The sequence below is a fragment of the Pantherophis guttatus genome, chromosome 2, assembly GCF_059756535.1.
Source record: "Pantherophis guttatus breed Tessera chromosome 2, ASM5975653v1, whole genome shotgun sequence".
Classification (NCBI taxonomy): domain Eukaryota; kingdom Metazoa; phylum Chordata; class Lepidosauria; order Squamata; family Colubridae; genus Pantherophis; species Pantherophis guttatus.
The window spans coordinates 179,660,178-179,675,255 of NC_142064.1; the positions used below are offsets into that span (position 1 = coordinate 179,660,178).

At 35.7% G+C, this 15,078-nt stretch overlaps 1 protein-coding gene across 6 annotated transcripts in view; it reads left to right on the forward strand.

Moving 5' to 3' along the window:
* Window positions 1-15,078, forward strand: part of TENM2 (teneurin transmembrane protein 2) — a 959,433-nt gene that overhangs the window by 740,304 nt on the left and 204,051 nt on the right. For all 6 annotated transcript variants that reach the window (XM_087887374.1, XM_034406200.3, XM_087887377.1 and 3 more), the window contains one exon: window positions 4,525-4,647. In XM_087887374.1, coding sequence (XP_087743500.1) covers window positions 4,525-4,647 — 123 coding nt within the window. The remainder of the gene's footprint in view (window positions 1-4,524; window positions 4,648-15,078) is intronic.

Sequence of the window (15,078 nt, forward strand, 5' to 3'; positions counted from 1 at the left end):
GATTCTGTAGACCTTTTGGGTGGCTCCAAGCATCCAAACAGTTGCACGGTTGGGAACTAGATTAATAGGGCAAAGCTACGTATGTTGCACAGTGACATAAAAGCATCCCAAAGCTATTCAGAAGGCATGCAGACTAGTGAATATACTAAAGGAATCTGCTGGTGCTTAAAGGTCCTTGAGTCTTCAGAGGCAGCCAAGAAAAGCGACTTCTGAACAGATGTCAGGATTTATAGGTCAAACAGACAAGACCGATTTTTCTAGTTAGCTTCCAGACTCCAAAACTGATCCCTGGTCAGGGTTTATTAAACAGCAAAAAAAAGTTTGAAAAATAACAGCATTCATTTACTTCAGTCCTAATGCTTAAGAAAATAATTTTTAGCCATTTAGCAGCAATATATTGAGCAACATTTTCACCATTAAAACATTCTTTATATAGACTGCAATTACTTATAACTCCAATTATGTTTTTTCCCTTTGGTGCCTCATTAGTTCTTTTTAGAAAGATGTTTTGAACCCTTCATGTTAAACTGTTTTGTTATACAACTTACCAAGAGGCCGTCTTTCTATATTTATCTTTCTTACATCCTTTTGGTGGCCTTCAGAGCAGCCCCTCCCCCATGCTTTTAGTATGTCTTGGTATTAATTTTTATGGTGAGACTTTACTGTTTTAACATTACATATTCTATTTGCAGTCCTAGTTTTTAATTACTTTATAGGCCTTATGTGTTTCAATGCCATTACTGAAGTTGATGTGATTTTTCCACATTGTATTTTATGTTTGTCTATAATCGAAATACAGATTTGATTGAACTGCTTCATTTTGTTACCCATAAAAATAAAAAATCTAGTATCTGCTGAAGCACTTGGACAATGACAGATTTATCACTTTTCCTTTGAGATGATAAGTGTGTAATTTCTGCTCTTGTTATATGCTGACAGTGCTGATTCTTAAAAGGATAGGGGGGGCGGGGAAGGATCAGCTCTTGGTAACCATCTCTCTCAACACAACATGTAGCTGGCTAGTCTGTTTACACAAGCAGACGTGTATGTCACTCCACATATTTCATTTAATACTTATTGATTGACTGTTCATCCTTTACCAGGCCCTTTTGTGTGAGAACAGTTTAGTGATGCCCCACAAAGCTCCAGTGACCTCTCTATGTGAAAGGACATGATCTCTTGTTTCCTGAGGATCTCCCTTTATTATTGCTCAGTGCCTCTACAGTTACGTTGCTACTCAACAGCAGGAGCTGCTGAAATGAAATTCACTTTGACAATCTTCATTGTGGTCTATTTAATTTCCCCCACCTCTTCCCAGCACAGGGGTAATAGCTCTTTTTATTGACGAATTAACTTACTCCAACATTATTAGGAAATTTCATCAGATAGCCATTTTGCCACTGAGGTATTCATATTTTTGAAAATGACTAACTGTCCTAGACAGGATGGAAGGTAAAGATGTCAGGCCTGGACCGGTTTCACTACCCTGTGCTCAGCTGGCCTTTTATCCTGACCCCTAAGACCCTGCTATTCCATTCTCTCTTGAGAAGGTCTTGTCAGTGATGATGAATTGTGTTCCTCCTGAACTTAGGCATAAATACCATTGAAGGTGAGATCTGCCACATTTAAATCAAAGACTCTGGAGGCACTCCTCTGAAAAATTAACCCATTGTGTTTCTGCTTTCCGGTCCACAATTATTTGATCCCTTGCAAGACATAAATGTGAATTTTAATAAAAAACTATTTAGTATGTAATTGATTATAACAAAGTGGTGGTGGTGATGACAATATGATTTTAAGTGATGATGGCTCTTGTGAAGTACTTGCAAGCTCAGTACGTGGGCTCAGTAATTCAAAGACCTTCTAATTACAATAGAGACAAGAATTCTGACTTTAATTGTGCATCTAAATAATGAGGCATTGAATCTCAAGCTGTAGGTTTTGATATCCTGGAGGGTCAGTTCTTAGTTCTGTGAGTTTCCAAGCATAAATATCAGGCAGTTTTCAGGGATCCAGGCTGTATGTATGCACATTGCTCTAATGCAGAGAGATTTACTCAATTTCTCAGGCTCACCTCTTTCCTATTTAGGTACTTCCTTCTAGGCAGGTAGCAGTATGGGGAAAAGAACTGGGAACAAATATTACAACTATTGGCTCCTGCTATGCCATTAAATATATCAAAGGGCTGTTCCACCCAGTTACCATTTTTACTTTTCCTTCCCCTTGTAATATTATTCTGCTATTCATCCATCCTTGCTCATTTGAGCCAGTTTGATCTAATGGTTAAGGCACCAGGTTAGAAACAAAGAGACTGAGTTCTTGTCCTGCATTAGGCATGGACGTCAGCTGGGTGACTTTGGGCCTGTCACGCCCAGTAGTGGGTTTCAATTTAGATTGCTACTGGTTCACACACGCGTGACACTTTTGCACATGCGCAGAAGTGTCTGGGCAGAGCCTCCCGCCTCCCCCACCGGTTCGCCTGATCTGGGGCAAACCGGTAGCAACTCACCACTGGTCACACCCTCTCAGCCCAAATCACCTCAGAGGATTGTTGTTGTGTGGAAAATAGGAGCAGGAAGGAATGTTAGGTATGCCACCTTTTTATTATTTTTATTTATATAAAGGAATTAAAGCATCTATAATAAAATAAAAATGATAGCATAAATTATATTTGCTCTCTCCTCTGGCTTGCCAGTGAGTGGGTGTAAAAAAATAACAGCAAGCTGATATCTCACTCATATCATTGCTGTTCTGTCTTTAGATTTTGCAGTAAAAGGAAAAGAAAATAGCTATTTATGCAGCAGCCGGCCTTCAGAACAACTGAGCAACCAAAAGAAGATTTTGTGAAGGCATACTTGTTTGCCTTGGTTGTACCTTGGTTTTCAGGAGGAGAAGTAATGCAGAATAGCAGAAAGATAGGAAGTTCACCAATAGGAAACAACCCACATTGTATCTCTGGGGAAAACACTGGAAAACTGTCTCCAGAGTATTCTCTGAAGCAAAGGTTCAGTTTATATTGTAAAAATTGGTGCAAGCCTGATATCAACAGGGTGGTACACCAATCCAGTTTGGGAGAAGATTGCATGTAAAAGAAGTCAGAGGAGGAGCACTTAGCAAGGGAATTCCATAGTAATTTTTTGCAGCCCAGAATATGATCATCTTAGTACTACAGAATGTATCTTTTATTCCCTGCACAAGTTTATCAATCATACGGATTTTGCCATGAAATCTGTCTTTATGTATGTATATGTATATATACACAAGTTATAAGTAATCTCATTTGTGGTTTTCTATAAGCAGCTTTCTGGGATTTAAATAAACGTATTGTAAATAAAGAAGCAAAATACAATCCAGACAAATCACTTTAACAGCAAAGAGAAGAAAAATTGCAATTGCAATTTAAATTGAAACCAAGGGCAGTTCTAAATATGAAGTGTCATATGGACATCTAAGGATTCTCTTGTTGATCAATTTTAGGAATATGAATAAATTTTGATTTTGTTTTGTTAAACAATCTCATCTAATAGGCACTCCTCTGAAATTTTGCAACATTCTAATTACACACACACACACACACACACACACACACACACTTCAAGGAGGAGGTTGTGTACAAAAAATATGCTATCACAGAAGAATTTGTGGCTAACTATAGAGCCAATTCACACCATATCCAAAGACAGTCCTGCTTTTGCTAGAAAATAGACACCAGCAGGTATGTGAACTGCAATAATATACAAGAGAACACATTACTCACTTCTTTTAGAAAGGTAAAAGTAGCTCTTTATTCGTTTTTTCAAAAGGCTTAAAAATACTGTAAGATTACAAAAATCTATGGGACACACAATATAATTGAACAAAATAAATGCAAGAGTAGTACTGAAAAAATGTATGTCCCACTCTAACTTATTATTTTCTATTCTTAAAAACAATTGAGTTATAGGCACATCTACTTTTCACAAAGGCTAGTTTCCTGATTTTTCCCCTCACCCCTACCCCCCATAAACATAACAACCCTGTCTTGAAACAACTTTTGGTTAAAAGACAAAAGTTTTTTTCATAGTGCTATTGAAATATGTTAAATTTAACTCTGGATATGATAAAAAACAGAGATTGTTCACTTCACAAGTTTAAATCTAGGCAACTCTTAGTTTTCTAGCATATGCCTGGTCTTGTTTATTCAGCAGTAAACTCACTTAGGGAAACTGATCACTAGCAAGGCATATACAATAAAATATTGCAATCTTGGTAGACCAAAAGAAAAATAATAATTGTTCTGAGTAAATTCTTCCTAGCAGGCAATTAAGGAAGATGCAATTAATTTTAATGTTATAATAAGAAATGTACACATATGTATATGTGTTGTCTAATGTTTTTACTGTTTGTGTAGTAATTCAAGAAATGTAAAATGTGTGTCTCTGTGTCTGAAAGGAGATGCCCATTTAAAGAGGTTACTATTCCTCTTTCAACTTCAACAATAAATACCTTGTATGTTTATTTTTCCTGGCTTTCTGTGTCTTGCAGCAATGCATATGCTTGGGCTAAATTGGCAGCTACAACCAGCAGATGGACACACCTTTAACAATGGAATAAGGACAGGCTTGCCAGGTTCTGATGATGTAGCAACCATGCCATCTGGAGGTAAAGGTGAGGACGCAGCTGTATCTTTTGCTCTTGAAAAAACTCTGAAACCTAAAATCAGTTGCCCCTGTGTTCCAACTTAAATTTAAAATAATTATGTTTTATTGGAGCACATTAGAAATAGAAACCTACTAATTTGAAGGATTTGATTGCAACTTTTAAATAAATGGAAATATTATTAATTGGGCCTAGTGGTTAAGGCTCCAAGGTAGAAACTAGGAGACTGTGAGTTCTAGTCCCACCTTAGGCATGGAAGATTGGACCAGTCATTCTCTCAACTTGAGATATCAGATTTGAGTGACCGTCTAATCAGCCAATTCCTGTCTCAACCAATAGCAGTTTTTAAGATGGCTTCTATCGAACTTTAGCCCCATCAGCTATTTCAGATTTTGCTTTCTTTGGCTGAGCAAAATGACCTGTCATAACTGACAGAACCCAGGAGGAGGAAGTGCCCAGAAATTAGTTTTCTAAAAATAATAATAGGGAGTCACATCCATGTTTATCTTAGAAATATGTGCACTGCAATAAAGGTGATTTTTGCAGAATGCCATGTAGAATGGAACAATCCAGTTAGGTATGCACATTGAGCTATGAGCTATCACATTGAAAAACAGTAAATTAAAAACAGTAAATATGAATAAATATAATATGTAAATCTGTGTGTATGTATGAATGCATGCATGCATGTATGTATGCATGTATCTCCAAGCATGCTAAAAAGCTGATTCACTACAGAATCACAGCCATCATTTTTGCTTGAGTAAATTATATATTACCCCTTGGGATTGCTGTGAAACAGGAATTATATCTGGCAGTACTCAGGAGACAGCCATTTCTGCTATGGGACTTGCTCATCATTTCCCCAGAGGTGAGAATGGCCCATGTTTGGTAGCACCTGAGAGTATCTGAAACTGTGGCTATGCCAACAGGCTTGGGGATCTCAGGGAAACACAGATGGGTTGAGATAGCTATGGGTTGAGTATGTAACACTGAAGATACTCTTCTTCTAGTCCTTTTTAAATAAGATTGATGTCTTACAATGGAATGTTTTAATGTTTGTTTTATGATTTGTTTTCATTGTACATCACCCAGAATCATGTTCTGTGTGATGTATGGCTATATATAAATGAGGAATAAACAAGCAAACTTTGGGGAGAGAAAATATCTCAGATAGAAAAGTAATTTTGTATTACAATGTGTTTGTATTTCTCTGTATAACCTAGGAAGTTCTGGTTAGAAAAAAAAAATGTTGATGCACCTATAAGAAGCAGAGAGGAAAATACAAAGAACCAACAACACTGACCTTTATTTTAATTGATGGGTCACGTCTTCCTGTGGTTTACAGTCTTGACAAGTCTTGGCACTACTATCACTATGCATATATCTGTAAAATATTAAGAAGTAGTTTCTAAATGTGGTTCCAAGTTTGAAAAGGTTAAAATTACAGGTCTACAAATAACCGAAATAGAATAATCAGGAGGAAGAACACATATTTTCAAAAATATAATTAAAGCTTATTTTTAGGTTAATTATTTTAAAATTATTATTTTAAAAATGTCTCTCTCTTTTTGTTGTGGTTTCTGTAAATCCATAAGTAGCTTCATAAATGGATCAAATGACAGCAGGCAACATACATTGGCAACATCCACAGGAAACCTTTCTAGTTCACAGTTTTGATGCCAAGATCACTTAATTTCTAAAAATGTCCAGCATTTCACACTGTCTTCCTAAAAAACTGTTAACATGCTATCTTCAATTTATGTTGAAAATAATCAGAAAGGTATTATAAAACATAAATGTAAATGTAAGATACAAGCATCTAGAGAATAAGTAATGAAAATACTGAATTAGTTGGTTTTAAATATCACACCTAACCATGGTTTATTTTATTTAAAATTAACTGGATTCATATTATGTATTAATCTATAATCAAATCAACATTATGGCTGGATGTGAGCCCTTCTCCTTTTGCTTTATGATACATAAAATAGAAATCCACAACATTTCAAATCCAGTAAATCTACTTCACTTACCAACTCAGTAAATTTACTCCTGTTTTTAGCTTACTTTCAATCAATATACACAATATTTTGTGGGATGATTCATTTTATTAAATGATTTACTGAATATAAATTACATTTTGGAGTACATAAAAATGCAAAGCAAAATATGAATTCATATGGGATTGAAAAGTGATCAGGCTTCTGAATTTTTGAGCACTATGCTTTGAAGACAGTTATGACAAAACTACAGTTATTAATCCATATTAGTATATTAGTGTATTACTTTTGGCTTGCAAAGAGTATATATTTTCTTTATTCATGTTGGATTAACTTTATATTATATAACACACTTACTACCACACTTGCTATTCATAATTTCAAGCAGGAAAAAATATGTTGACAAGTTAGCATTTTATAGTATGTGTTTAAAACTGGAATGGAATGGAATGGAATGGAATGGAATGGAATGGAATGGAATAGAATAGAATAGAATAGAATAGAATAGAATAGAATAGAATAGAATAGAATAGAATAGAATAGAATAGAATAGAGAACAGAACAGAACAGAACAGAACAGAACTGAACTGAACTGAACTGAACTGAACTGAACTGAACTGAACTGAACTGCAAGGGACCTAAGAGGTTTTCTAGCCCAACCTTCTGTTGGAACAGGAGACCCTATACCATTTCAGACAAATGGCTGTCCAGTATCTTTCTGAAAGCCTCAAATAGCTTGCCTTCAAACTTACAACATTTGAAGGCAAGCTATTCCATTGGTTGATTACTCTCCCCATTAGGAAATTTCTCCTTAGTTCTAGGTTGCTTCTCTTCTTGGTTAGTTTCTATCCATTGTTTCTTGGCTTGCCTTTTGGAAAATAGTTTGATCCTCTCATAGGAGCTCCTCAGATATTGGAATACTACTATCATGTCTCCCCTAGTCCTTCTTTTCTCTAGGCTAGACATAGTCAATTCCTGCAATCATTCTTCATATGTTTTAGCCTCCAGTTCCCTAATCATTCTTGTTGTTCTTCTCTGCACTCTTTCCAGAGTCTAAACATCTTCTTATATTGTTATGACCAGAACTGGATTCAGTATTTCAAATGTGGTCTTACTAAGGCTTTGTAAAACTGCACAAGCACTTCACATGATCTTGATTCTATCCCCATATTAATTGCAGCCTAGGGTTGAATTGGCTTTTGGGGGAGCTGCCAAACTCTGTTGGCTCATATTTAAGTGCTTGCCCACTAGTACTCCAAGATCCCTCTCATAGTTACTGGCATTAAGCCAAGTTTCACCTAGTCTGTATCTATACTGCTAATTTTTCTTGCCTAAGTGTAAAATCTAATTTTTATCTACATTGAATTTTATTTTGTTAGTAGGGCCCAGTGTTCAAAACTAGCATACTCTGTACTTACTGCAGAAGTTTCTGAAATTTTTCTGACAATAATAATCCTCTAAAAGAATCTGTAAAAGATTTCTTATGGATGCTGAGAGCATATTGTATGGAGGCATATATAATTTTTAAACCTCACTTGGTAACCTACTTTCTTTATCTTTGATGGTCTACAGATGTGTATGTATCAACCTGCAAGATTTTCAGCTAATAATCTTAGTGGTTATGGAATTCAGAGCTACATATGGAGGGCACTCAAGTTGAGAATGCTGCCCTTGTTTATAAAATAGATTAAAATTCTTTTAATAAATATTAATAATGTCGCCTTAATTTCCAGAAAGAATTTTTGCTACTGCTTTTTTTCAGTTTGATATTGCAAGATCTGTTATGTCAGACAGTTTATTTATTTTGTTCACCAGAATTGTGTCTTGATGACTATAATATAATATTCTCTATGCTCTAACAGTTTTCTCCAAAACAAAGTGGTATCCCTTATTTTTACGAACAAAGTCAAGTGTTATCTATAATAGGGCAGTGCTAGTTTCTGATTACAGCTCGTTGATTGCAATTAATTAATTTGATTGTCTTTGCAATCTAATTATCCCTAACAATGTATTTTGCATCAGATAAAACTGAATAGACAAAATGAGTCTGTTGTTACCAACTTCTTTTTATTTTCTACAAGTGTATGCCTTTGTTATTTTTTTTCTCACACTTATTGGTAGTAACCATGTTGTTTTTAATTTTCATAGCAGTACCATTATAATCAGAATCTCTTGGATTCAGCAAGTAAGAAATCATTGTTGAGAATTGTTGTTCAAGAAAAAGAGACATGGGGGACTGGGTAGGTTATTGTGGAAAACAAGAAAGGTTAAAGTAATAAGGGGTGAATCAAAAGAATATTATCTTAGAGAACAAGGATGTGAAGAAAGTAGCTGGAGAGGAAGTCAGAAATGCACCTAAAGGAAAACAGGGGAGAGAAAGATTGTCCTGCTTTGATTCTTTTTGATATAAGACAGGAGTCTCCAAACTTGGCAACTTTAAAACTTGTGGACTTCAACTCCCAGAATTCCTCAGTTGGCCAGCCACAATCTTAAAGTTGCCAAGTTTGGAGAGCCCTGGTATAAGAGAAAGGTAGGCTTTTAATATTCAATTATACTGTACAACAACAGAGGGCAATAGGCCTTGTAGAGTTTGTTTTCTGTCCAGGCCTATCTTGAAGGGCTGATAAGAGATAAACTAAGAGTTAAGTCTGTATGAAATACCATTGTAAGCCTAATAAATATCTATAATGATTGCTATCATGAGTTCCTATGAAAAGAAAATATTACTTGTTGCATCCTTGGTTCTGTTCCACAATGACTAAATTAGTTGGCCTGAGTAAGTATATCTCACACTGTTGTGGCCTATGCTGTGTGATTTTTTTAAAAAATGTGTTGGGGAAGATACGAATGAAGGCCTTTGGCCTCTTCCCCCCTCAATTTAGTCTGGCATGGATAGGAAATGCACTTTGCATTGCAAACCACAAAACAATAATTTGTACAAGGTAAATAACAATCGTCTATAAGGAATAATGGAGATCCTTTTTTTATTTACAGGTGGCTAAATATATGCTTGAGTTCAAATGTTTCCCCAGGTAGGAAGAAATACGCATTCCAAATCACCTTTATATAGTTCCGTGAAAACAAAATGACAACTGCAAAGTGCCTTTAGTGAAGCAAGCTTCAAATAACTTGTAGCATTTTGAAACTGCGCCACAAGGATATTATACGAAAGTACTGAGCTTCCCTTTTTATTTGGAGCCTTTCATTTTTGCTTTTAGCATTTTGGAATGTCATTGACATATCCTCAGCCTCTGTGTGCTGATGAAGCCAGTTGAAGTTCGAGAGTGTTTCAAGTAGCATCATAAAATGGCTGTTATGGAGATCTGATCTGTCATAAAACTGGGGAGAGGGAAGAGAATTAGGCTTAAAACATCATTGGCAAAGAGGAAAGCTGGTAAGGCTAAAGGAGAATTGACTTTCCAGTTAATCTAGTTATAGTGAAAGGTGATGTCCAGTCCTTCATTAGGCACAAGAGCTGGCTGGGTGAACTTGGGCCAGTATTTTCTCTTAAGCCCCAACCCACCTCACAGAATTGCTGATGTGGAGAAAACAGAAGGCAGGATGATGATAGATGATAGGTAGGTAGGTAGGTAGGTAGGTAGGTAGGTAGGTAGGTAGGTAGGTAGGTAGATAGATAGATAGATAGATAGATAGATAGATAGATAGATAGATAGATAGATAGATAGATAGATAGATAGATAGATAGATAGATAGATAGATAATGGATAGAAGATAAACAGACAGACATACAGACGGAGGGAGGGGAGGGCAGAGGCAGAGACAGAGACAGAGAGTAGAAAAATATGATCCCCAAAAGAAGCTCAGAGATCCTGACAAATTAATTTAGGGATGAATGAAAGAATGGCAAGGATTTTAATAAGGTTTAGAAAGATTTTTTTCTGCCTATTGTAAATGCAAATCTCTAGTTTCATTCAAAATAGTTTTTTTTGGGGGGGGGGCGGGGGGTTCCCTATGGGGAACATTTCCCTATGAGACAGAAAGAACTGTCTACCTAGGGAGAAATGTTAATAATGTGCCAGTGTATTTCCTACACAACTAGACAAGGGGTAGAACTGATGGCAGAAGATGTAGAGCTGAACTGAGGATAAGTGAAAACTACAGAGAAGTTGATGGTGGGCTGTAGGTGGCCTGATGCTAGGGCTGCCCATCCCAGCACTGAAACTGCTACATAGACCAAGTTATTGGTTGAAATAGATTGATTTTCAAACCATCCCATTTTAAGCATGGGTGTTTAGTGATATGCAGGTGCAGGCCTTCTTCAAAAACCTCACGAGTTGCTCACTCCCACTGATATGACTCATTCAGAAAACTGTGCTAATTTAAAGGGAGAAAGAACTAGACTGCTAAATCATCACATTTAGGAAAATGAAATTTATTTACATTACCGGTGATTAAACTTATATGTTTCTCCCCACAAATATTTCCTATTTACTTAGCAATGTTAGAGATACAGTGATTAATCATTTGCAACATCTGCTGTGCCTATTTTGAGATGTCATGATTCAAGGATATCATCTCCAGAGGCTTCGACCATTATATTTCTTGCTGTGCTTCAGGGCCTTTGCATTCTATGAACAGAATTTCTTTATCTATCTAGGTCTATCAAATATGTATAGTATATAAAACTATTCTATTTCTTCCTCTGTCACCACCATTGTGTACTGTAATGTAATGTTGAAAAAACAATTACTACAAAGTAAATGAGTCTAACTGGTAAAAGTCGGCATAAATTCTAAGACTCTCGGCTTGACATGGATTGGGTTATTTGCTTGGTTTGAACCTGGCACAGTTCACTATGGATAGATAAGAATCTTTATCATATACTGGAATTAAGCCATAAAAAAATAAATTTGCCATCTGTCAGAGTAAGTATGGAAATTATCTCTTTATATCCCCAACAGTTCAAATATGTTGTCTCCTCTTCCTGTCATGCTTCAGTAGCCTCTTTGCTGTATGTTTCCTAACCTTGAAACTGCCTATTTATACAATTAACTAATTTGTCCTAAGGACTGCTGCCTATTTACTTGATTCTCATGAAGATTCCTCTAGACCAGCTTGACCCTGGTTACATCATAGACAAGTTAATGCCTTTTTAAGCATTTCCATTGCTTTCTTCCAGGATACTTTGGGACCTTGTATCTAGAAGGGAGACTATGTCAAAGATGTCCGTTGGGTTAAGAAAGTAAAATTGGCATGGCAATTGCATGATTGAAGTGACACCTCTTTGTAATGTAACAGAAAGAAACAGGGCTTCAATTATGTGGTTGCACCCACCATTCTGACACTTCCTTCTTTTGTAGGCATTGTTTATATTTTATTTGGTTCTGTTTAGCTAATCAAAGTTGTTAAATTACAGTATAGTGAAATTGAGATTTGTAAATTGATCTGTCAAACATTTTTTTTAATATCTTGGACAAACTGAAATATATTTCTAATTAATACTTCTAGTGAACTGGATGATTCCATTGTCATATTTTGAGATTGTTTATAATGTCCATTGGTAATCTTGGGTTTCATGCAATATATTTATTTTCTTACTTTTCTCTTCCACCATGCCAGTATTGATTGTTCTCAAGGACTAGTAAGAATAAAGGGATATATATATATAGTATATGTGCCATTGTCACAATGTGGTTGTAGACACTTTGCATTAATCTGTTTAGTTTATATTTCTATCCAAGAGCCACCTTAAGCTGTAAAGGCATATAATATATTAAAAACAATTCCCATTCAGTAGTAAAACAATGTAAAAATTAAAATAAGGAAAGTTTCATCTGGTTAGGTCATGCTGTGTCTGTGAATATTCCACAACCAATTGATTCAACTTGCAGAATTCCACAACATTTTAGAGTAATCTAGCAATTGTGAATTATAATTTTTCATGCATATAAGTTGTAGAGAGAAACCTCCTCCCAGAATGTCAATCCTATGTACATGCAATTTTAATAATTTTAATATTTTTAAACCAGTAGTAGGTTCCATTTACCTTTGGTACCGGTTCAGAATTGGGACTGTGTGTGCACATGCAGTTGCTTCGCTCATGCGTGACGCTTCTGCGCATGCGCAGAGTGTCCGTGATGACACCTGGGCAGGTGGGCGGAGTCTCCCGCCGCCCCCACTACTGGGTCGCCCGAACTGGGGCAAACCAGTAGAAACTCACCACTGTTTTAAACATCTGGAAATTGTTGTAGTATTTTGAATTTGAATTAAAAAAAAGAAAAGAAAGGTAGAATCTAAGAAAGTGATCGTGTAGTGAAACTTTGAGGAGATATTTTCATAACTCTCATCTGTGAAAGTAACTGCAATAATCCTACTTTCTAAATTACAATAGAGAAAAATCAGCAGAGCCAAGTGCTATTAGTAGAATTTATTGACAGCCCCAAACTGTATCATGTAGGACATGAACTGTGTTAGACAATATACAATAGTCTATTGACTACTGTCTAATAGACAATAAAATACAAGTCTGCAGAGACATTCTAAAGGTTCAAATAATCCCTGTGTAAACTGTACTTGATCAGAAGAAATGTAGAATCTTGAAAAATACTTAATATTCACTTTTATTTACTGGAGATAAAATAACTCATGTAAAATAATCACTAATGGTAATTTATATAGTGAAGATATCTAACTTTTGTTAAATTTTATCATGTCTCTGGTAAGAGGTCAAATTCTGATTCTTTTGCAGTATTTCAGATGTTGAATTTTGCTAATTTTCAAAATTGATTTTGATCAATGCTGCTTTGTATCCCTATGCATGTTTCTATTCCTATGAATGTTGTTTTAAACAACATTTGTTCCTAGCTATGCTGTATGTGTAATCACATTTCATCCACCTTTCTTAGTTGCATATAATTTAAATTTACCTTAAAAGTGCTAAATTTAACATTAATAACGAAGATTTTTAACTTAATTCATATAATTAACCTATTGTTTAAAAATACTTCCATGCAGATTAATAAATACAAATCTACAACTGGGTGATAACAATATCTCATACAAGGCTTCCAACATTTTGTGTTTATAACTGCATTTTAAAGGGTTTTTTCCCCCTAGAAGGAATACTTTTTAAAATATCTCATGCTAAGTTCTTCAGAGACCTTCCTATTAACTCCACTGCAGGGTAGTTCATGCTCATGAAATATGCAGATAAGGAAATTGAAAACAAACTTGATTAATTTTGCAAATCCTACTTATTGCATTGAAGACATATATTGTATTTGTTGGGTCTCTTAGGATACCTTCATTTATCTGTACTCTGAACAGAAAGTTGGAATATAAATATAAACTGAAATAATCACCATTTCCATCAAATTTATTAGCAGTATTTCCACTTGAATGAGTTAGGATCCGCATACATTTGGATAGCAGTTAGAACACTGCTTCAAATCACTAATTTAAATACAGCATATGGCTGTTGTTTTTCCCATTACATTAAAAATATTATGATACCTGCTTAAAGAAATATCTATTGATGAAGCATAAAAACCAGTTTGTTAATGAAGAAGGTATGGAAAAGGAAGGGAAGGGAAAAAGAAAAAATATATTTGTGGTCAGCTTTCAGTTAACAAGCACAATTATAAGATTTAGCAATGGAGTTCAACAAGAGAAAGGAATAAAGAGCACAGTGGCATGACTAGAGAACTATGCCTGTTCTGAGGAATCTTCTGAATATTTGCTGATTGCAAGGGATGTGTCTTGAGAATTGCTGATTACCTTTTGTGGGTGATTAAGTGACTGCTTTCTGCTGAGCAGGCAGAGGCTGCCACAGAGACAATAGAAGGAATATAAAGCAGCTAGTTTCCTTGAAACAAATCTTTGAGTAATGAAAGATAGAGAGCTTATAGGACTTTGGCAGATTAGTTTAAGGGAATCCCTAACATCTCTCTTCCTGGATAGTGGGTAGTGACAGAACCAAGAAGGAAAAAGACATCTACTATTGGTGCCTAAGAAACAGAAAATGAATGGTATGATCAAAGTCATTACGTGAATATTTGTGGAATGTTGGTGTTCCTTCCAGAAAACAATCTCATATATAAATGTACCAGCAAGTACATGCTTGTCAACAGCGCCTAGAGAAAAAAAAAAAAGACGACTGGAGCATTAAGTGCCATCCCCTTCAGCTCCTAAAGGAGTTGAACATTTATTAGCTCAAACAAGCCACTATAAAATCAGCTGACAGAGGAAGCAGTTCTCTGTAAGTGAAAGAATATAATGTGCAAACCTAATGGTAAGAATGACAATCAGAAAAACATAGTCAAGAGTTGCTGAAACCTGAGGTGGTGATAGACCATACATATGCTCAGTTTTCAGAGAAAAGGAAGCATAGCTGACCAAGAAATAGGAGGATGGATTCTGGAAACATTCTGCCATACATTCTCCCCCCTTCCCCACCCCCCAAGTTGAATAGAAATCA